A 25,314-nucleotide genomic window follows, 5' to 3' on the forward strand; every position below is an offset into this window, starting at 1 on the left:
ATGGCAGTGGTCAGACTACTTAGGTAGCATAGCGACCTTACTCAGTGTAGCATGTCCATCTTAGTTGGCATTGCTACAACTTGGGACCACTTTTAGATTTTTTTTTTCCAGGGCCATTGTAGAAGGGCCCTAATTTTCGGTTTGCAAGAAAAGTGGACAAAAGACAAAGAGAAATGTTTCTTTAAGATTGCAGTCTGTAACCATAGAACATTAAAAAAAAAAAGCCCAAAAGTAAATTGAGGTTTTTTTTCTTCCAGTTAAGGCTTATTTACACGGCATGTGTGGCCGGTGTATGATGTGCATATTTTTCATACATGTAAAATACACAGTGCACCGCAAATACACATGTACATGTTAAATCAATATAGTCTACATTGGTGCATATTACACACCAAAATAGGATATGCTGTATTGTTTAACGCATGTAACACGTGTAGGTGTGAGTGGCTTAATAGAAATACGCGGGCAGCATAGGCCCATGTGCGTCAACCCTGACTATTTTAATGCTAATGACTGAAAATTGAAAGACAAGCCAGAATCCATACACAGACAGCTGTTTCGGGCTGTTTGCCACTTATTAGTATGCAGTAGGTTTCTGGCTTGGCTAGCAAGAGGCCTGTGACGTAGGTCAGGAACGCTAGCTTTTCTCCTTATGGAGGAGAAGGTGAATGAGTGAGGAGACTTATAAGGCCATTTATGCTCCTGTGGGTAATATGCAAATAAGGGAGATGGAACAATACCTCCTCAGTGCCACCTATTGAAAGTCAACATTCCTGCAAGTCAGTGTTAGACTCTTTATACAAGCCTTGTAACAATGACTGGGAATTGAAAGCCAAGCCCATTTATACCTCCTTTCCCTGTTGGAAACTATCTGGGTGTGAGAAAAAAAACCTGAATGGCAAATGTGTCCACCGCAACCACTAATCTGTTTCCACCTTATACAAGCTAACCAGCTTTTGAATTAATAGAACCATTGGGATCATTATTCTTACATAGTAATGAATGTAGTGTTTTAGGAAAATTGCAGTGTTTTTTGTGTCGTTGTTCTTGGTGTTTTTCGCTGCTTTTCTTTTTAGTAAAAAAAAATCCTATGACCATTGTCAGTAATACTATGATAACCCTGGTACCATCCCTGGAGAGCCACATGAACTGTGATGGAAACCATATGTTGCTCCCAAGACATATGTTGGGGAACACTGACTTCAAGGGACAGCAATTTCTAAATCACAGCAATGTGCTTAATTGGCTTATATGGGCTTTCCATTTTGTAAATTAGTAGAAGTTTTAAGACTAAGTGACAATAGTGTTCATAAGTATGCATGGCAGAAAAATATTTTAGTTGAAGTTATGTCTGAATGGTCATGGTCCACCCAGAATAGAATAGCCAGGGGTTTGCTTCTCTCTGGACACCCTTTCCACGACCCTTGTGCTAAATCCCCATCCTTATATTTGCTAACAATGCAGTTAATTTCTTGCCACTCAACCAAGACTGAGCCACTTTTTTCCATGGACCATATAGGAACCACATGGGTCAAATAACATGCTGTGATTAGTTTATATCAGTCCCCTAGAATCTGAAGGATTGGAAAATCAACCATCACAAACTGTGTTGATTGCACTCTTGTTTCTTGCTCTTCCACATACTTACATCCTGCCACTAGGTAATAGGCACACATCTTTTGGTGAATGTGTTCTGACCTCTTTCACAGACCACACCTCACTCCTGTCACTATGCAATGGTTAACGAGATTTTTTAAAACTTTTTAGTATTGATGACCAATTCCCATCGCAATTCACTGCTTACGATCCTCGCCGATCAACTTGATCATCCGGCCCACTGTCAGTCCAGCGGAGCAGGACATCTGCATTGTTGGTCAGGGCCAGAAATGTAATAGATGGTTTCACTCCCAAATCAATAGGAGCAATGTAATTGATTACACTTCTGTCCCTGACCACCGTTTTGACGCCTGAGCCCGCTGCTCAGTGTAACAGACGACTATGCTCTCATTGATTTTAATGTAGTAATTCTGCCTATTGTACTTCTGGCCCAGACCACCAATGTGGATGTCCAGCAGCACTGCACTGCCAGATCCCCAATGATCTGCTATTGATGACTTATCCTGAGGATAGATCATCAATACTAAAAAGTGACTTTAATTCTTTCCTCTCTTCGAGTCCACTTGCTGCAACTATTTTTAATGAGCTTGTTAGGTTTTCTGTATATACACAGCTCTTTCATTCATTCTTTGCCTGATAGTCGGTGTAGTTACTTTCTGTCCGCCATCAGGAACCTGGAGTACTACTGGAAGCTTGTTGTAGCTTTCAACCAGTGTCTTCACTTCAGTCCATTCTTTCTTCTGTCCTGTTGTTTCTGCGGCATCAAGCTGCCTAATGGGGATTAATCTGGGAACCGTGACCTGGAGATTCCCTACAGTGAAGTCCATATACCGCTATAGGGGTTAAAGGATAAGAACCAGGAAATGCCTTATACTTTATGTTCCGGTCTAGCCAGCACTAAGCTGGTAGCAACCACAAGAATCCTACGAGCAACCAAGCAGAAAGGGGATGAGTAGTCACTTCTAAGAAAATAGCATGGTTAGAAGCTTGGATGAAATTGGATAAAGTAACTCTGAAGACTCCTTTACCTGGCAGTCTTATGTGTTTATTCACAGTAGGTGCATTACGTTAGATAATGGAAATGGGTGCTAGGTTATCTTAGCAAAAGTGAAGATCTTATTTTCACTGGTCCACAAGGTATGATTAAAAACCTTCCCGGAGTGAAAATGACAATGTGCTCAGCCTCTCCAGCATTCAGCAAAGTGCAGCTCTGTCAGATAAGCTCAGCTCACATTATTGGGAAGTGACAAGCTTGATGACAGGAGACTGTGTTCTTGCCTGGCGCTCTGGAACCCAGCCATGCTTTTCACATTCAGCCACAATTGAAGAGTAGATGAAGGGGAGCCAGTTAGCATTGTCTCTTAGGACTTTTTTTTGGAGGAGGGAGGACTGTTATTTTTTTATTGCTAAAAACTTTTTCCCTTCTTGTATTTTATTTTTTGTACAATAGCAGCCTATCATCCAGAGAACAATACTTTATATTTATAGCTCACATCACGGTTCACTTGCCTTAGTGACCTCCAGGCTAGTTTGAAATCTACCCAGCAGAGTCATCTGGCAAAAGCATCCACACTGTACCTTTTTGCTAAAAACCGGTAATTCAATATAGGCATTTTTCACGGCCAATAAAGGTCAACGTAAATGATGGTAATGATGGTATCATAGCAACTGAGCGGCTGTATAAAGAAGAAAACAAGGAAGCGGAAAAGAGAGGTAACCTTTGCTGCACACTGAAGGAACATTTACATGGTTTTATATACTGTATATAATATCTTGTTTATATAGAGAAAAATAATGGGATGTCCACTATGTTCATTGATTGACAAGTAAACTTGACACAATTACCAATTTGTTTACAGGTTGAGGATTTGCGGGGAGATAATCAACATTACATCGGGCAACACAAAAAAAAACAACTCAAACTTTCATTGGCCATTAGACATGCATGAGCGCTGGGGCCCCTTCATTATGCTGATTGGAGTCCTGAGAGTCTGACCGCCCTCTAATCAAATATTAATTGCCTATCCTAAGGAAAGGCCATCAATATTAAAGTCTCTACGAAGCCATTTAAGTCAGCTATGGACATGCAATGGAAGACATAATGACAATATTTTGAAAGATCTTACTGTCAATATCAGCACTTGGATCACCCAAAAAGAATTCATCATACATGTACCTCATAGCGTTTCAATCCCAAAATGTGGAACCTCATCCATGTTTCTGTCGTCCCATAGACATCCACATGAGATTACCACTCGGCTCACCTTGTACATTGCCTCTGCCTTCCCACCTGCACATTCTTCTGAAAACAACGTTTTACAGCAGTCATATGACCTCCTCAAGTGGCTCCTTCATCCAGAACTATTAGATTTCCCACGAGGCCTAAACACTGATGCTAAATACAGTAGTGGAATTTATTAAAGGGGTTTTCCGGGCACAAGATGGAAATTCTGAAAATGCTGATATCTGGGAGGTCCAGCTAAGTTGTGCCAACCTGTACCTTTTATCTGCCGCTCTGGACCCTCTTCATCGTCCCATACAGCTGCTGATCTGCCGCTGTGTTTACATGCACCACCTTCAGAGTAAACACAGCAACAGATTGCTACCTACAACTTCCAGCATGCATATAATTTGTTATAGCTCCGCCCCCAGCTCACAGGTCCTATAACTTACTTGCACCAACCTCCCTCTCTCTAAGAGGGCCAGAAAAACCTGCTGAAGCTGGTAGATTGCACTCTGAACTTCACATGAGCAATACAGCGCAGTGCTTCCACCCTTGCCCTCCCATCATGCACTGCTCACAGGATGTGGGATGCTATGAACAGGGGAGGAAGTAGCAAATGTGGAGAAGATGTTAGAGGAAGTGGAGATATTTTTCAGGAGGAGGATCACATGACATAGATAGAAAGTAGCTAGACTGGGTACAGTTAACCTATTGCAAAATGAATTGCAGAATACCCCTTTAAGACTGACATTTCATGTACCAGTCTTCATCCAAATTTTGTTATGCAGTATGCCAAATGTTTAAAAGGCATAGATTTGCTCCATAATTTATGCCAGTTTCTCATATAAATTATAGTAAATCTGGCAGTCCATAGGAGGCCCGCACCTTGGGCTAGATCTCACTTTTGAAAAGTGATAATAAAAGCGCAAAATAGCCAAGAAGTTGCAAATTACAAATGTGTAACGTGCCATAATTTGCAGCTTTTTTACACCAGAAGGCTGGTATACAGCCTTTAATAAATCCTCCTAATGTCTTCTAATCCTACTATTGTGGATGCTTATGACAACCAATTTCGCTATATATCCTCAGTGTAGCTGTATACATGCTTTTAATTTTATCTATAAGTGAAAATTTGTTTGTATACTATATTTGCTTGTTTGCCCTTTTGCTCGTCATAGGCTCCTACATGCCTTGATGGACCTCAACCAAACTTTGTACACATGCTCTTCATAAACTAACTTAAAATATGATGGGTGTGTGGGGGGTTCAACTGATTATTACTTATAGCAACCAATCACAGCAAAGCTTTCATTATACTATAGCAGCTTAAGGAATGATGGTTGTTTGTTATTAAAACAAATGCAGTTTTTGCACAGTTGCAATAAGTAAGGCCTATTGTATAACCTATTGTCAAATAAGTTGCTTTGTGAAGGCCTTAGTCAGACGGGCGTTTTTTCGCGCGATTTGCGGATCGCATGACGGATGCACATCCGCAAATCGCGTGACCGGTGCCCGAAAATCGCCCGAAAATCTGCTCCTAGCCGCGTTTCATTAGAAACGGGCCGGAGCTGTCCAGCGCATTGCATTCAATGGAGCCGGCAATACAGCGGCTCCATTGAAAGCAATGCGCTGCGGGCGAGTGTGGGATGAATTGTCGGGAAGGGCTTAAATATATAAGCCCTTCCCTGCAATTCATCCAGAAAAGTGTTAAAATAAAAAATATATACATACTCACCTGCTCCCGGCAGTCGGAGTTCCCCGCGGCCGGCCTGCAGTGGGTGTGAAGGGGGTGTGAGTCAGACCTGCCCCCTGATTAGCTCCGCGCTGAGCCAATCAGGGGGCAGGTCTGACTCACACCCCCTTCACACCCACTGCAGGCCGGCCGCGCGGAACTCCGGCTGCCGGGAGCAGGTGAGTGTGTATATATTTTTTTTTTTAACACTTTTCTGGATGAATTGCAGGGAAGGGCTTATATATTTAAGCCCTTCCCGACAATTCATCCCGCGCACGCCGGCAGCCCATTGCTTTCAATGGAGCCGCTGTATTGCCAGCTCCATTGAATTCAATGGGCAAACATCGTTCTTCTCTGCCACAGCTGTTACAGCTGTGGCAGAGAAGAATGATTTGTCTTCTATATGCTCTCAATGGGGTCGGCACTGCTGCCGCCGGCCCCATTGAGCGCATATAGAGAACAGGAATCGCAGATCGCAGATAGGTGCGATCTGCGATTTCTGTTCTATAATTTATCGGACGAGTGCATAAAAAGCGCTCATGTGTCTGATACCATTGCAAAGCAATGGTTTTAAAAAATCGCCGGACGCATGCGCATGCGCAAATCGCGCAAAAAAACGCCCGTCTGACTAAGGCCTGATTCAGCGTTGTGAATAATTTAGGCTCGTGTTGGATCTGGAATGCCTCAGAAAAACAGAAATCCATCATAGAAGTCCAACTGATATCCAAGAAAGTGAGTGAGACAAGCGAGGAATATGACCAACGAATTAAAAAGTAGTGGGGAAGAGCCAGGATATCAAGAGCTGCAGCTTGGGGCCCGAATTCAAAATGAGAGGGAAAGAGCCAGGATGTGAAGGGCATCACGAATCACAGAACAGCGCGAGGCCCGACTTCAGGCATTGCAGGAAAGAGCCAGGACATCAAGGGCTGCAGAGACCCTGCAACAGTACAGTGATAATGTATCCAGTTACTTCTTAAATTGCCGGCAACTATTTCATCAATTTATTGTTATGTACGCAAAATGAGAGCTAGTATCTTCTCATTATACATCAAATGGTGGATGTTTTCCTTTACCTCTCTAATTGAGCCAAAGACAGCAATGAGTATTTCTAATTAAGAAATGGCATTATAAAACTATTTCTATAGATAGATGTATACCCAGGCAATGCGTAGTATATAAGCTAGTTGTTATTAAGAGTTAATCCTAGAAAACATATAAACTGTGTTATGCCTGGTGCAGGACTTCTAGGGGCAGAGTACCATGCAGGGCTCAAAGCACAACAAAGAGCATCGCTGTTCTGCATCAGCCCCCTTGGGCTCTGGACTTGACAGTGTATTAGATTTGCCCAGATTGTTCCTTTTAATTGGAAAAAAAAATATTGATATTTTTTACTATGACTGTACACAAATGTAAAGAACAGGTCACACATGTTGTACACTTGTCACTCGTCCATTTGTTCTGTGCTGGGCATTTCCTGCCAGTGTGCATCGAATAGCAGCCTTCTTGACATACTGTATAGTGACAGGACTCCGTGAAGGCCTAGTACTGAGGCCTAATGATCAAATATGGTAATATCTTTTACAGCAGATGTGTAGGAAATGGCTTCCAGCAGGAAAAGTCTTTGAAATATTCTGACACATGTCACATGGCTTTATACTTAATTTCTGGCCAAAACATGACAGGAAGAGTAAACACAACAATGTTACGAAAGTGGAAAATGGCAGCACAATGCATTACAAGAATCAGTATTATGTCTTAACAAAGTAGAATTGGTAAAATTAATTGTTTATATAATTTCTTTCCTAAAGAGCCTCCTGTGGCGCAGAGTGTTAAGGCAGCAGAAATGCAGTCCTAAGCTCTTGCTCACAACCTGAATGTTGCCGGTCATTCAGGTAGCCGGTCCAAGGTTGACTCAGCCTTCCATCCTTCTGAAGTCAGTAAAGTGAGTACCCAGCTTGCTGGGGGGTAAAAGATGATTGGGGAAGGCAATGGCAAACCACCCTGCAAAAACAGTCTGACATCGCCCTAGGAGTCAGTCATGACTCTGTACTTGCACCAGGGGATTTTACCATGCCAAATTTCTCTCCTACTATAATTTCTATTCTTGGCTGTTTTTGTACATTTTCTTTTACGATCTGATATAGGGAACCTGTCTTATCACCCAAGCTGTCTGGGTTGCGGGTAGCAGGGTATGGTCTGTTACATGCAATTTTTGTTACAGAATTTACCAAATTGCAATGGGTAAAATCTGTTGTGAAATTGCTCAGAATCGGCATCGGATTGGGAAATCTGCAGCGTGCTTTGATTTCTGTCCGGAAATTTTCCTGACTGCGTGTTGAATATAAGGAGGAGGCAGTGTAAGGGAATTGAACACATGCTGCTATATTCTTGCACGTTTCCGTTTCTCTCTGGTGTCCCAGGAACAGGACATCAAGTGATCAGATCATTAGGGATAGCAAAAACAAAATGTCCAAAATGGCTAACCACTGAATGTATTAGGCTTTATTCATACATCCATATCGTCATATTATCCAAAAACAATCCCCTGTGGGGTAGTTGCCATCAAGTTAAGGGAAAAACATAATTAAAAGTATGGCGATTTAATTAATCCGTTGTCACTACATCCAGCTGCATAGTTTCATAGTCTGACGGGTCTTGCAGTAAAAGAAAAACAAAAAAAAATTGGCATTGATATTCAACCTTTTTCTGTTAGCAGCACACCTCAGCAAAAACTTTCTCTCTTGTGGCTCTGCTGCATCCCCCCCCCCCCCCCCAAAAAAAAACCTCTCTCTCCAAACCTACAGCACACCTAGCAGCATTGTACAGCATACAAGAGTGCCACAGTTCCATGGTTGGGAATCATTGCTTTAGACCATGACTGAAGCTTGACTATCACCAGATGCGGAGACAGATCTGTGTATAGATGTAGCAATCATTACCTTGATCACCATCTTTTGTCCTTAAGGAGAGCACCTAGACGGTGAATGAGGAGACTCAAAAGGCCATTTATACTCCTGTGGGTAATGTGTAAATAAGCTAGGAGCTATTATTCAATCTCCCTTATTTGCTTGATCACCATGGCGCACTACAGCACCAGCAGTCAGGGTAAAGATCACTAAACTGTAAAAAGTAATTAAGGTTAAACCCTAAATGACTTTTCTCCATACCCTAATTTTGCTAATCTGTCCTGGTATACTGCAATCTCCCAATGTATTTCCTCAATTACTTTGGTTCCCCACCTTTTAACCTTCTCTAGGTCAATGTAATTTGTTTTATAGTACATAAATACATTTCTTGAAATTTACAATTTGAACCACTAGGGAACATTAAGAAAATCTTTCCTAAATGTTAATCTGTCCCCAAAATGGATAACTTGCTGCAGACTGTACCACATTAGATGTTGGAAATCATATCGGTAACAATACGATTTACACTATCCTACCAAAAGTATTTTGACCCCCCAATCAGTAGAATGGTTCTTATTAGCATGTCACATATCCTAAACCATGCTACATAAGATACAGACTATTGGAGGTGTCAGCCATAGTTTGTAACGGGAACTGCACACTATTGGATATATGTGTTATAGCACTGCGCACAAGCCATGCAACATGCAGCCCGTCTACAATGGTGCTGTTACGGTACTAGTGGGGTGCTTAGGTACGCACGGTGCGGGGCTCCCTGAGCTACACCCACGTCACTGTCCCTTCCTGGAGATAGCCCTGATGGTGGACACGTCCAGGCCGCCAACTTTTACCCTACGCTTACTAGGGGTGACAGGCAGGGACCACCGTACCTATGCAGGAGACAACTACCCACTAGCACCGATAGGAAAGGCAGATGACAAGAACCAACACGAAACAATACAAACAGAACAGATGGTAAGGCCTGGCTGATAACAGGGGGTCTAGCAGACAAACTGACAGAAGCAGGAAACAAACACAGGCAGACTGGAAAACCCTGGCTGATAACTTCAAGGACTAGCGAACAAGCTGATAGAAGCAGGATACCAAATGAGGCAGACTGGCTAGAAGACTGAGGGAATGGCACAAGGTAGCAGGGCCGGATTACCAGCAGGTCAGAGTAGCTGGACAACTCAGCAAACACTGAAGACTGAAAATAAAAGCAAGGACCAGCGGACAGGCCTGGCAGATAACAGAAAGTAAAGCAGACAATAGCAAGGTCCAACGGACAAGAAAATCAGAACAATAATCGGCCACTCCCAAGCAGCATGAGCTGGACTTTATAGTGAGGCGGGAGGAGCTGATAGGTGGGTAGACCTGTCAATCACCAGCACACAACTCAGACACATAGCAGGGTAATTAACCTGACTTGAAGGCACAGGAGATGTTAACCCTGGCTCATCTGGACAGAACAAGGTGTACTGGCAAAATTAACCATGAGCAGACAGGCGTAACAGGTGCATTGTTATTGGGCAATTGAGCAATGGAATAATGTTCTATGGACTGACTAATCGCTCTATTCCGTCTTCAAATCAGATGGACATGGCTGGGTGTGGAGAATCCTGGGGAACACCTTTTACGTGAGTGTGTTGTGCCAACAGTTAAGTACAGCAGAGGTTTTGTTATGGTCTTGGGATGTTTTACGTGGCATGGTCTTGTTCCTTTGCATGTAGTGACAAGATCCATGAACACAGAGGTGTGCCCTGACATTCTACACAATAATGTGCTGCCGACAATGTGGTAATAGTCTGGGAGTGGTCGGCCATACTTCCAGCAAGTAAACGCACCTTGTCATAAATCCAATGCTGTTTTATATTGGTTTAAGGATATGGATGTTCCACCACGATTGGGCTGACCTGCAGAATCCTGACTTGAACCCTAATGAATATCTTTGGGACGTTTAGGCAGGAAGCATCCATCTCTTTGAGAGAACTCGCCAGATATTTGTAGGATGAATTCAAAAAACGCCAAAGAGGGAATCTTTATGTCATGTAGTGCCTGCTTAGGTAAAAAAAAGTGTTGTGGTTTTACCTGCACTGTTGCTTTAACACCCGATCTCCAACCTGTCTTCATAATAACAATCCATTTTTTTGCATTTTTCCCCATCAGTTTTGTAACATTCTTTGCTTTTGATATTTTAAAATGTTCAATAAGATTAGTGCTTAAGAACAAATTAACAGCATGAGCATTAAGTGCCCCCCCACCGATATGCAGTTTTAGTTGATTTCCTGTAGAAAATGATATTGATTATGCAACCAAAGTGTTTTCCATGCAGCTTTATAATTATGTGCAGATAATTGTTTATCGAAAACACTATTGAGAGACCCACTGCATGCTGGGACAATAGAATAATCAACTCTATATTGAGTCAAGGGGGTAAATTACCTATTTTTCAGGGATAACATTGCAAACATTAACGTGTAGTTTAATAACAGTAAAGCGCTTAATATAGGTTGTATTTATAGAGTTTAATGCATTATAAGAGAAACAGAGGATAATGTAGGCAAATATTGAATATCTTAAGTTCCTTTACTGAGTATCCTCTGAACAATCCACTTTTCTAAATGGCAAAAGTCATGACCAGGTCTCATAGCAAAACTTGGAATGGCGACCCACTTGGCTGTGGACATCATGATTATTTAAATTCTGCATACAAATATGCTTTTTTTGATACCGTATAGACTTCACCAATCAACTAGGTCATCAATAGTTCATCGCTGGGGTTTGCTACTCATGTACCCACTGATCATGCTCTTCCCAAGCATGTGACGTCATGTTTATCGGTCGAATGGCCTGAGAGTAGCTCAGTGCCATTCAAGTGAATAGGATTGAGCTCCTATGCTAGGCACAGCCACTATACAATATACGGAGCTGTGCCTGGTATGGACTTAAGTGTCTGCGGCGCTCACCTGAGTGCTGCTGACACTTCAATCACTCTGATCCAAAGGGGCAGATCCCTACCGATCATCTATTGACCTATCCTTTAAGGTGGCCATACACATTAGATGTATAGCAGCTGAATCTGACGATCATATAATATGTATGGCAGCCTCTTGAATCTCCCCCAGTGGCAGATGTTGGTGGAGATGAGAATCAGGGAGTTGTATTTCAACTTGATTAGATTTGATCCTTTTCTTCTTGGGATAAAAAATGATGTTTATCTATGGCTCATGCACTCCCTAAGTGGCCTTTTCCCTCTTGAAAATATCTCAGTCCATGATCGGAAGCTCGAACAACAGAAATTTAACAGTCCAATTCCTTCTTATAATTCCTAACTCCCGCAGAAGGCCACCATTGCTGACTCCCAATGGTGTGCACACCTACAGTTCCAAAGTCTGTTCAGAGGCTAGCCTCACTTACAGTTTGTCATGTAGAAGTTGCCAATTTTACTGCCCCAGTGATCCCACAGCATTGTCTTGGGCGTCTCTGTGCTTCAGCTGGTGCTTAGCGTTTCCCCTGTTCTTCAGTCAGCAGCTTCCTTGTATCTCTGTCTGGTGCCTTATTCCCCTTTCAGTAGCTTAGCCAGAAGCTCCTTCTTCCTCTTTAAAGCACCTGCTTAACTCAGTACACATCAAGAAATTGTCCTTTTTATATCAGGGAATTCACCAATCATCATCAGTCCAGTGAGCATTCTCCGTTATGCTGTGCCACAAATTGATGCAAATTTTGGTGTGCGCAAAATTCTGGCTCAATTTTTGGTGCATTTCTAAGTCCATCTCTGTGACAAGGGCATGTGAGTCCCTTACATGTGTATGGTCACTCTTAACCTCCTGGGACAAGACCTGGTGTCCCACCCTATGTTTAGGACTCCGCTTGTTTTTTAAAATTGCATCATCTACGGAGACCATATCTCTGCAGTGTACCCATCACCCATTAAAAGTGAGTCACGATCAACCTGGAATGGATTGCCTCTCTCTAGGGACTTCATTGTAGGAGCATGGGCTCTTTCTATGGCATGTATGCCCTTGTAGGGATGATAACGTATGATTTGGGCTGAGATATGAGTAGATAATGGAGATGGAGTAGGTAGATCATGATCTTCATCCCATATATTCTGCTTTGTCTTTGCTTAAAGCCATATTTAGATTCGTGTATTAGTCTGGAACAAAATGTGCAAATAAAAAATGTGAAATTACAAAAATGCTATATAAAAAACATCCTATAATCAGGTTATAATTATAATTTCTTTTCATATTAAATATGTTTCATTTAGATTTTCATCATTTTTCTTTTTTAACAAAAAACGTTGCAATTAGAATTATAGTTTAATGAAAAAATGAATGTACAATTTTAGCAAATGTCTCCTTTTTAAATGTTTGTTCCTTGCATCAATGTAACTTAGAATTACATATCTCTTTCTTTCCCAGTGAGGAGACGGGTGATTTTTTCGATAGAATGAGAAGTGTACTTCAGAAACAAGAGAGCATGCAGCGGTATTGGAGAAACGAGGTACAGTATCTTCAGGTGTTTGTGCCGTTATTATTACTCAATTCTTAAAATAGTCATACCACAGCTATGATGAAGATGGGAAGAGCTAGTGAAGGAGCCATAGACAGGTATTTGCAATCTACTGCTATGTAAGAAACAATAGGAGTACAAACAGTGCCATCAATTCATTATGACAGGAGGATCATATTCTGTACAGAAGCACTATGTCTTATAGCAGCATTTCTAGGATCATAATCATCTCTGGCAAGGCTTGTAACCCTGTTTACTTTGCAACTATGCACTTGTATTCAGGATATTTATAACTGGCTGCTAGCAAGCCAAGAACCTAGTTATACCCAAATTGTAAAATTAATGTATTAGACACTTCATCACCACCTCTTCCAACTTTGTAAACTTTGCCGGATACCAGTTATATAGCATAGAGGAATTGAAACTTGCCACAAAAGGTCAACCATATCTACTAGCCACCCAAATGGCTGTTCAAATTCATCACAATAATATTTCCACCCAAGGGTCAACATGGAGGGAGCCTTGTAGCAAACCTTAAAATGTGATCATCTTCTGGTGTGTAATTGAAGATCACATTCCTAACCCTATGGGACAAGAGGTTTGTTTCCCCCAAACTCGTTTCCATGACCTTTAGGTTGATTCCCAAACCCTTGGAGCCTAAAGACAGGAGATCCTTGTGCAAGTTCTGCATTAACCCCTTGAGTGGCACGCCCGGAAATTTTCCGGGACGAGCTCCACTGCCGATAGTGATATAGCCCGGAAGATTTCAAGGCTATGTATCACTATGGGAGCTGCAGAGCACAATGCCACAAGCTGTGGCAGTGTGCTCTGCCTGCACTGTCCCACAGAGAACAAAGCAGGACATTGAGAAGCAGGAAGATATTGCCGATATGTCGGCAATCTCCTGCTTCTAATGTCCTGCTTTGTTTATAGGTTGCCATAGAGACCATCGGCTTGTCAGAAGCAAGCCGATGATCTCTGTGGCAGGTAGAGCTGGTGCTGGCACCAGCTCTTACGGCAGAGATCAGAGAAAACCTGTGATCTCTGCTGTGTTAACCCTTTACATGCTGCAGTCTATGTGACTGCAGCATGTAAAGGGCTGTCACTGCAGCATGTAAAGAGCTGTCACCATCAGACCCCCGGAAAGTGATCAGGGGGTCCTGATGGGTCCCTGTGGAAGTCCCCTAAAGGGACAAAAATAAAAAAAAACGAAAGTAAAAAAATTATAAAAAAAAATAAAAAATAAGAACACTTGTCTCCCTTTACTTTGTAAAAAATGTAAAACAAAATCACACATGTGGTATCCGTGCGTCGTAATGACCCAGAGAAGGAAGTTGGTACATTATTTAACCCCTTAATGACATGGCCCCTTTTTTTTTTTCCCCCTATTTCTTTTTTTCCTCCCCGAAACATAAAAACTGTATAAACTTGGTATCGCCGGAATTGTGTTGACTCAGAGAATAATGATATCACATTATTTATTCTGCATGTTGAATGTTGTAAAAATGAAATCCAAAAAACAAATGGCAGAATTTATTTATTTTCCCTCAATCTCCCTACAACTGTTTTTACAAAAGTTATGCAATACATTATATATACCCCAAATGATTCCATCAAAAAGTACAACTTGTCCCGCAAAAAACAAGCCCTCATATGGCCTGGTCAATGGAAAAATGAAAAAGTTATGGCTCTTGGAACGCAACTGCAAAATTAGTTGAAATTCAATGATTAGACCATTTAAAAAACCTGCCCTGGTGGGTACGACAGGGTCGTAGGAAACCCGCCACTCAAGGAGTTAAAGGATTAGACCAAACTGGGCTGGACCTGCTTTCTCAAGGGGCCCCCGTTGCAGCCACATGGGCTTCCTCTGTGCTATGTATACCCTTTTCTTCAGCATTATATGTAAAAATGAAATGGTGAAACACAGTTTAATGTCCTAGCCAAAACTTCCTTACCAATTCAGTAGCTACAATGCTGGTCTGCAAAAAAGATCTGAACACATAGCACATTAAATATTAAATTGGATAGGATGCTGGAGAACACTATGCACATTCCACTCTTGTAAATCATAATGGACAGGGAGCTAACAAACCTAAACAGATGCAGAAGAAAAAAATTAGGGGGGATCCTGCTACACACATTGTCCCTTCATTCAACTGACCACCCTCGCTTCAAGGAAAAAGAAACACACAACAGTATTTGCAACCAAAATTTGTGGCAGATGCAACGCTTTATTTTCAGGCAAATGCATTGGGGAGCCTGATGTCTATTGTAAGAGGATAGAACTAAAAAACTGGCAGTGGAGAAGGCACAACACTCCAGGTTAAAGCAAATAGGAAGTGACCAAAGGTTTGGGAAACTTCTCCTTTTATTTAATAAAGTACAAGCAATTGATGGGTCCCAAAAGGGTTAATGATTAGATCTGTTTGCCTGTGGGGTGCGGGTCAGCCAGGGGAGGAGCAGGAGAAGAATTGACGAAGGGGTTATCCCCGAAACGCATTTTCATAAGCTGATCACGTACTTTATTAAATAAAAGGAGAAGTTTCCCAAACCTTTGGTCACTTACTATTGGCTTTAACCTGGAGTGTTGCGCCTTCTCCACTGCCAGTTTTTTAGTTCTATTCTCTTCCTCTATCACGCCCACCCAGGTGGTGCGTCATCTGGTCAGGCAGCACCTCCACTTTTGAAGTTACCACTTCACTCTCTTCACCACTTTTACAGTATCATTTTTCACAACAAACACAACTGTACGGGTTTTGCTCCACATGATGTCTATTGTGGCACTTGATCCCTATGGACTGTCCAGGCCTCTGCCTGCTGACCAGCTTGGAGGCAAGTTGGGCCATGCTTACTACCCAACTCTCGTGTGCACCGCCATACACACAGCTGCATGACTAGGCTTGAACATGCCGCTCAACATTGGTTCCTGCTGAGACCTGTCACCAATCTGGCGTGGTCTCCCCCAGGCAGTAACTGTATGCTGCATCACCAACTTCCACCAGCTTAACATTGGCTCATAAATTCTGCATTAGCAGCTTTCACCTGCTTAACATCGCCTAGTAAATACCACATCACCACCACGTCCACTTAGCTTAACATGGACCAAATGCTGTATCACCAGTCTGCCTGCTGACTTACCATTGGCTCCATTACCTCCTCACCAATGAATACTGGCTTAGCATTAGACCACCACAGAGGACTGCTCTTAAAAACTTCATGGCCAGCTCACTCCATGCAATAATGCTACAGCTGAAAGCAGGACTACTACGTCTCGGGATCTTATCAAATATACTCAACGAGCTGATTCTACCTACTTCCCAACTCCCCACATAGCCCCTTTGCCCAGAAGGGTGCTAACTATTTTTGTCACATTTTAGTCTCTCTCTCTTCACTACTGCTAGTCTCCTTAGTCCTAGACAAAAGGCTGTATAACTGAGCCCCACCTAAACATCCAGTGAGCTGAGCCATCTTCTCTACCAAGTCCTTGCATGTATCCGCTAGTAATAGGGATACTCTGAGTCTAACCTAGCTCATGTTTTTATTTCTCCTTTCCATCCCAATGAGTCCACAAGGCCCTCTGTTATGACTCCTCATTTCTAATATACATTGTCCCTCGTCACTCTCAACACTCACACTTGAGAATCTCCGTGGCTAATGTTTGTCTCTGAATTTGGCCTATCTCTTATCAATGGATCCATCTTACCCCGGATGATTCAGGTTAATGGTGTAGTGGAGTCAGGAATGTACTCAATGTACTTTTGGTTCTTAGGCCTGTTTAATCCAGTGGAGCATTAAATCCTAAATCCTACCTAATTATTGTTGCCAACTATATGCGTCCCTTTATCGCCACAATCTTCCCATCTCTATATAATGTATCTACTTTTAGTAGGATATCACACCATGTCACAAAGCAATCTCCTCTCAATTACTGCAGAGTCATCTGATCTTAGTACAATAAAGCACCTTTGGGATTTGGGGGGCTGGATATTCACTGTATGAATGTGCAGCCATCTGAAATCTGCAGTAAGTACATGATGTTTTTATGATAACATAGACCAGAATCCTTAGAGCAGTGGTTCCTAACCTGTGGCTCTTCAGCTATTTGAAAACTAGAACTCCCAGCATGTTCTGTGAGTGGTAGTGTGTCAAAGCATGCTGAGAGTTCTAGTTTTGAAACAGCTGAAGAGCCACAAGTTGGAGACCAGTTCCTTAAAGAATGTTTCCAGGCATAACTACCATAGATAGGCAAACATATTGTAGTGTCTCACTGCGGAAGGCAATACAGTTATTTTACTGAAATATGTGTGTACTATTTTCAGGATGTTAAATGTTTGTTCTTCATGCATATTCTGTCTGGTAACTCACACTGTACCCCATTGGCTAGTTAAGTAACAGGGTTGGCTAGTTAAGTAACAGGGAAATAGCTGTTCTGTGATTGGAGAATAACCCTTCCTCACGGATTGAGAGAATTTAGTGAGAACAGAAGAATTGGAAGTTGAGAGAGGGAGACAGAAAAAGCAAGTGAACAGAGCAGAAGCAAAGATCAGAGCTAAAGGAAGTTACAGTGCAGTGAGAAGCGGAAGTGTGAGTACAAAAGAAAAGTTTGCATTGAAAAGACAGAGAGAAAGCATGAGAGCTAGTTTATACAGACAAGAGACTAAATGAAAAAGAACCAGTTTATGCATTAATCAAGGTGGAAAGAAATAGTTTGTCTATAGCAAGAGAAGAAGAAGAGAGCTTGTATGTATAAAGAAGTGCAGTGAAGAAAAAAATTAATAGCAAGAAGACATAGATAGAAGAAGAAATACAGAGCAAAGAGAGAGAGAGAGAGAGAAACAGAACGAGTAAGAGCCTAGACTACAGAAGAGTTTCCTGTACTTGAAATTGTGGAAAAATCCAAGTGTACAGATGTGGCTGCTGCATTTATTCCCTGAGCGTACAGATGTAATTACTGTGCTGGCATGGATGTGTTCATCTGAGGAAATAGAGAGATGCCCATTGTATAATGTGTTAGCTACTGAAGATGCTCCTCCATAAATAAAGCGTTTATTGTTCATCCTGACTCCTGGAGACTGTTCTCACCACCTCACCATCTGCACTCAGGTGCCACACCACTCTCCAGGGGAAGGACTACCACCCCCATTTTATTTTAATTTAACCATTTTTGCTTATAATTTTGCCTGGAACAGGTTTCAACCTGTATTTAGGCTGGCATCACAAATTGAACATGGATTCCATTTTAATAGCATTGTTGGTTGCTGCCGTCGTTGGAAGGGGAGCAGTGGATTCGTCACTACTAACGACACGGTCACCAATTCCTCCACGCGTGGGCACCACATTATTATAACGACCACTGATTGTTGGATGATCATTTGATCATTCCCCTTTAAGAATATGTTTTGTCGCACCCTCTTAAACATCCCAGCCTGTAATTGCTTATGACCAATCTTTTGTATTTTTGATCATACACAATATAAACTTATGTAAGATTGTGAGTAATAGGTGTTATTTCACATGAGCAGATGGTCACAAAGATAAAATAAGTTCTTTCAAGTTTATTGTAGATGTTCTTGTGATTTTTCATTACAGGGTGTTTTAAATAACAGCATCCCACCTCCTCATGAGAACACTGGTGAACACAGAGCAACAGACAAACTGATACTGTCCAAAAGAGAAGTACGTTTTTAATTTATGCAAAATTAAGGAGCATTTCACTGTAATGTTTCTGGTATGAAGAATAACTCAGCTTTAAAGTCTCCCTTTGCTTTCAGGACAAATTTCTGTCCGGGGACCGAAGGTGGTGGGGGATATATTACTCTTCTCTGCTGTCCCTCTGATTCGCCAGTTTCAAGTCCTGTTTTCAGCCACCCAAATCTCAGTCTTCAGACTATCTAATCCCCACAGTGCTTTGGCACTGTTAGACTACTAATGCAATATACCTGCTCTCTGATTGGCTAGAGCTGCTAACAAGATCAGCAATGCCCAATCAGAGAACAGTGTACAGTGTGCAATAGGTAGTTAGAAAATTGCTGCAGGCATCTTGGATGGCCAAAAAAGGGCCCCTGAACTAGTGGATTGACGGGGCTGTAGAGAAAGACAACTACAGGTCATATATGCCCCCTTGTCCCTTAACTAAATTTTGCACTAAAACTGGAAGTTTGTTTGATTTCTGGAAAAAACTAAATAATCTCAAAGGGATTTTCCAGGAAAAATACTATTGATGACCTATCCTTAGTGTCAGACTCCATAAGTTATTGGGAGCCATTGTAGTCAAATTGGAAAGAAATATAGAAATGGTGATGGACTTATCAGGAACATAGCTATAGGTTTGCAGTCTATTCTACATCTCAGAAGGCTTGGTAGGTCCTCCTTATAAGGGTCATCTCTAGTTAATACGTTTTCATGTACCTTTAGATAAATTTTGAGTAAGTGGATTGCTAAAAGGGAAGGGGTGGGGGTATCCTTTCTGGCCCCTTATCATTTAGCTAGAGTAAAAAGTGACTATAAAGAGTGTCTTTGGTCTGAAGGACCCATCATGTCCATACTGTACACAGACAGTCTACTGATCGCCATATGAACTCTGTAATGCTTCATTTCTCCTTTGGTGGCACTCCAGGAAAATTGAACATTTATTGCAGGATTGCACTACATCTCTGGATGGGGAAGGTGGGGGTGGGGGTGGGGTGGGGGAGGAGAATGGTACACCCTGTGACCAATTTACTTTTAGAAGACCTTTCTAACAAAAAGGGATTCTCCAAAGTGGACGGCTACTATAAGGCCTCATGTCCACTAGAAAAATACGATCCAGGCAGATTTCTGCTGCGGATGCACTGCGGGTCACCATTAATTTGATTTTTTATTGTTTTCAAGAAATTATAAGCAATGAGTTGAATGGAGCCCATCCGCGTTTAATCCGCAGTAAAATGTAGCATGCTGCAGTTTTTTTTCCATGCGTAAAATCCGCAAATCGAATTAGATCACATCCGCAGGTTTTAAATTCAATTTAACTGACCGCGGGTGGCCAATGATTCCCTACGGGCAAATTTGACTGTGGATCTCACCGGCGGGAAAATGCACAAATTTGCTAATTCTATTTTTCTAGTGGACATGAGGCCTAAATCTTTTTTGCCTCAAGCCCGACTCTAATGGAAATGAAATGGTTGTGACTTTTATGTGCTACAGTGTTGCAGTTATAAACCACAAATACGCTTCATAGTTACATGCATTGTTAAAAAGATTTTCCGATCATACACTCTTATGCCCTGTCAAGCTGTTTTACCATAAAAGTGCGATTGTTGGCAAACCACCAACTGGGAGCCCCATCTATCGTAGAAAAATGACCATCATTCTACCAAATCTGCAATCTCCACCTTTTAGTCATTTATTACATATATTATTGATATGCCATAAATGTCTTTCCTCAGAATACCCTTTTAAAAAAGGTCAGTTCTTCACACTCCCAAATGACATCAGTTCATATAGCAGCAGTTTTTTTTTTGTGGTTTAATATCTGGGCCCAATATGGTTATAATTTCGGAAATCTATAATAATTATCTATTCATAAATTAAACATTTCACAGAAAATATAATTTCTAACAAAACATATTCTTTTTTTCTTAAAGCTGGAAATGCTGTATGAAGAAATTATCTATACATTAGTTTATATGGCTGGCGTGGTATCCTCTGAACATGTTGCCAATGAAGAAGAAAATTTCTACTACCTTCAAATGGTATGTGACCTCTGCTTTATTATGTCGTATTTTACTATTGTTCGTACAATTATGCCTTCTGGCCTATGTTTTATAAAGTGAGTAGCTATTTATTGCTAATAAGTATATGCCTTCTATATCGGTGCTATTGAGATCAGTACTACAGACAACTCACTCAGTATTATTACTAGTGTAGACTTATAATAGGGTCAGTTGGGTTCCGTCATGTGTGTGTGTGGGGGTGTAGAACATATTATGTTGTACTATGTTTGCTATTTTAAAAACGTATCCAGAGTTTTGTCTTTAACCCTTTCCAATCCACTGTCTGACGTCTGAAGACATTCTGATTGAAGGCTGTACAGCTCAGATGTCGGAAGAAATCCAGCAGGGTATTCTTTCTGTATATTACTGTCCGCTCTGTTATTGGGGGCTTCTCCAGCATGTTCCATACCGCAGTACTGGCTCTAGCCAGCAGATGGTGCCATTGTATAATGGCAGAAAGAGAGAGCCCCCTAGGAAAACCCTGAATCCAATATTGGATTGCAAAGGGTTAAGAGGGGACTGAAACAGATGAGAGTTTTCAAATGTGAAACTAAAGTAGTGCTTGGAATGGCAGCATTTACAGTATCTTTCCTACAGATCATTGTCCAAGGTGAGTGAAATAGAAAGTGAATTCTATGCAAACGGTTGATATCGTGTAAGAGACTCTTTTGCATAGAGTTTGCCAAGTGCAACTTACTTCTTCTGTTCCCATCTGGTTGAAATATCCCGAGTAAACTTTCTCGGCCTGAATATGTGGCTTTCCCTCAAACCCTTTGATGTACCCCGTTTGGTTGGGCTCTTAATCATGTGACCACCACCTGAACTGGCATGGTTTGAACCCGCCCCCGACCTGTATGCGGCCCTCCTTCCCATTAAGGAGGAAGGACCAGCATTGGCTTATAAAGGTAAAAGGGAGCTTGAGATTGTCAGCCCTGTCCAAGTCTCCGAGGTTGTGTCTACAGTTCCTCCTACCACCGACCCCGCTACAATAGTGTCTGCCATTTTTCTGGGAAAAAATAGCATATCGCACCTTTTTTTCTGCAGATGTCAATAGAGCCTAACACAGCTAACACTGAAGAAATACATTACCCAAAGGTTGAAATTAAGTGTTTACTGTTATAAATGTTTAGAATGAACTCCTATATTGCTGGTTTCTGGTAGAGGGCGATACAGTTAAGCACAAATCTAACATTAACCCACAAATTTATACCTGGAATTAATCGTGCATTAGTGCCATTTAAAACGACAACTAACTGCATGAGGTGCCAATTAGATTGATGGCTTTTTAATAGTGCATTGTAAATGAAGTTACTTAAGTTCATACTGTTTAGTTAATATGTTCTAGATGGCTTTAAGGAAGTGAGTTTTTAAGTGGTACTTTGGTTATATATCAATGCAAAGGAAAATAAATCAACTCAAATATCACTGCCAGCAGTATGTTTTACCTATGTACTAATGCTAGTAATTATAGTACCAGTATAGGAAATTATAGTACCAGTGTTTACGCAATGTATGCAATGCGCCACACAGCTGTGCTACATGCACGTCACACACACAACGTTGCTAGACACATTGTTCATCCCACACAACAGGGATCAGAAGCAGCACAGCACTGGAGATGAAGGACCTGGGATGCTGTCACCGTCCTGCTCTGCCCCTGATCACATGATGGTGATGCTCATCCCGAATGAATGACTTACATGCTCCACCCCTGATCATATGGCAGTGACATCATCAAACATCCTGCATCCTTGTGCAGATTTCGGGCGGACTACAAAGTCCCTGCAGCCTCAGTTGCTATGGAATACTAATGAACACCTAGCTGGACAGCAGCTGTGTGCGTACAGGATCTGTGATGATACCATGTGATCAGTGGTGGAGCATGTAACTCACTGGGAAAGAAGGACCTGTGATGACATCACCATCATGTGATCAGGGGCGGAGCATGTAAGTCACTCACAAACCCATTCACTACTCACACACGGACGGACAGGTTGCTGTTAGTATATTAACAAAGCTATACAAAGGCAGGTAAAAAACATCATTTCCCAGCAGAATGCAGACTAGCAAAGTGCTATATGAAGGAGCGTTGCACAGATGCAATATACAGATCAACAACCACTCACATACCCACCGTGTATTGGGGGAACAGGGCTTAGTATTATAGCTAAGGCATACAAAGTGTACCAGTCCCACTGATACATATAGTACACCATGCAGGCTTATAACCTATTAATGATGCCACATACAATCCAGCCTGGTGGTTTGCCTTGCACCTTAGGGCTTAGTCAGACGGGCGTTTTTTGCGCGATTTGCGCATGCGCATGCGTCCGGCGATTTTTTAAAACCATTGCTTCGCAATGATATCGGACACATGAGCGCTTGTTATGCGCTCGTCCGAAAAATTATAGAACAAAAAATCGCAGATCGCACCTATCTGCGATCTGCGATTCCTGTTCGCTTCTGTATATGCGCTCAATGGGGCCGGCGGCAGCAGCGCCGACCCCATTGAGAACATATAGAAGACAAATCATTCTTCTCTGCCACAGCTGTGACAGCTGTGGCAGAGAAGAACGATGTTTGCCCATTGAATTCAATGGAGCGGCAATACAGCCGCTCCATTGAAAGCAATGGGCTGCCGGTGTGCGCGGGGTTAATTGTCGGGAAGGGGTTAAATATATAAACCCTTCCCTGCAATTCATGCTAAAATGTGTTAAAATAAAAAAAAATTGTATACTCACCTTTCCGCTGCAGCCGGAGTCCAGCCGCGGCCGCTGTCAGTTCTCCTGAACTGCTTCTCGGCACTATTCAGCCGGCGGGGCTTTAAAATCCCCGCCTGCTGAATAATCTGCCTCTGATTGGTCACAGCCCTGACCAATCAGAGGCTGAAAACACTCACACACCCATTCATGAATTCATGAATGGGTGAGTGACTGCTGCCTCTCAGCGCTGAGCCAATCAGGGGCAGGTCTGACTCACATCCATTCATGAATTCATGAATGGGTGTGAGTGAGGCATGCCTCTGATTGGCTCAGCGCTGAGCCAATCAGGGGGCAGGTCTGACTCACACCCCCTTCACACCCACTGCAGGACGGCTGCCCGGAGCTGCAGGCAGAAGGTGAGAATGCAATTTTTTTTTATTTTAACACATTTTAGGATGGATTGCAGGTAAGGGCTTATATATTTAAGCCCTTACCGACAATTCATCCCGGGCTCGCCCGCAGCGCATTGCTTTCAATGGAGACGGCTGTATTGCCGTCTCCATTGAATGCAATGCGCTGGACAGCTCCGGCCCGTTTCTAATGAAACGCGGCTAGGAGCAGATTTTCGGGCGATTTGCGGGCGACTTGCGCGCACCGGTCACGCGATTTGCGGATGCGCATCCGTCATGCGATCTGCAAATCGCGGCAAAAAACGCCCGTCTGACTAAGGCCTTAAAGTGAACCACATTGCACTGACACCCTGGGCTTCCCCAGGATTTAAAGCCAGACCATTTGCTGAAAAAAACAATGATAAATGCTGAAAAATATGAGGTATTAGTTAATATGACATAAGCTCACAACCCACGTTAAGGGTCCTTGTTATCTTGCAAATCCCAACACTAACATTTCTAAATATATCAAAAATCACTGCCAGTACTTTGGTTGTCAACATTTTTTATAATTGTTTTCTAACTTATTTTAACCATATAATTGTTTGCCATCATCTGAAATATGCCTTAGACTTTGGTGTTTTATAGGACATCTTTGTTTAAAACATGTCTTTACTAATGGGGCTATTGAGGACTATGAATTAATGTTTTATCCTTAGAATAGGACATAATATCAGATTGGTGAAGGTTGAATTTCTGACACTCCCAGCAATTAGCAGAGCACACCCACTACAAAATGTTTGGAGATATGCCTGATAAACAATGAAAGGAAGACTGTGCTCCCCAAAGCTCATTCTTTCCTGCAGTAAGCCAATTGGCAGAAGTACTGGGAGTCAGCCCTCACTGATCTGCTATTGATGGCCATCAATATCAATCCTAAAAAAAAACCTTAATAAATATATGTTTTAAGGAGAACTTGTCATGTCCTCTTAAAAGTAAAAAGGCCTGCGTACCATTATATTCAGGTCATCACCGATTCCAGCACTGTTTTTATTTTTCTTCTACCCCCCCCCCACCCATGCACCCATAATCACATCTCATAGTTTCAGAGCGCAGTACTAGTCAGTTGTCAAGTCTGTAATCTCCCCTGTCTAGTCTAAATGAAGTGCAATCTCAGCTATTGCCATTGTGTAGTGAAGAAAGCCCACAGAACATTTACTAGTATTGGCCAGAGCCACTGTGGGTTGGGGGGGGGGGGCTAGAAAAAGAATAGAAACGGAGCTGGAATCCAAAAAGAGCCAGCTGTAATGCTATGCAGCCTGTTTTATTTGGCCCTGAGAGGTCTGGGCATTGTAAAAGATATACTGTAGATGCAAAAATGCAACCATATTATGGCCGAAAACTGCCTTAGGCCATAATCAGACCCGGCCATGTTGCAAATTTTCAGTGTGTATTCCACACTGAAAATCCACTGCAAA

The 25,314-nt window shown here is 42.1% G+C and overlaps 1 protein-coding gene across 1 annotated transcript in view; it reads left to right on the forward strand.

The window, feature by feature from the left end:
• The window catches only part of BAIAP3 (BAI1 associated protein 3), a 176,421-nt gene that overhangs the window by 33,920 nt on the left and 117,187 nt on the right, over positions 1-25,314 (forward strand). Inside the window, exons 2-4 of the mRNA XM_066577504.1 lie at positions 12,904-12,985; positions 18,584-18,670; positions 20,617-20,724. Of these exons, the coding sequence (XP_066433601.1) occupies positions 12,904-12,985; positions 18,584-18,670; positions 20,617-20,724 (277 nt within the window). The remainder of the gene's footprint in view (positions 1-12,903; positions 12,986-18,583; positions 18,671-20,616; positions 20,725-25,314) is intronic.

This window comes from Eleutherodactylus coqui, chromosome 8, assembly GCF_035609145.1.
Source record: "Eleutherodactylus coqui strain aEleCoq1 chromosome 8, aEleCoq1.hap1, whole genome shotgun sequence".
Classification (NCBI taxonomy): Eukaryota; Metazoa; Chordata; class Amphibia; order Anura; family Eleutherodactylidae; genus Eleutherodactylus; species Eleutherodactylus coqui.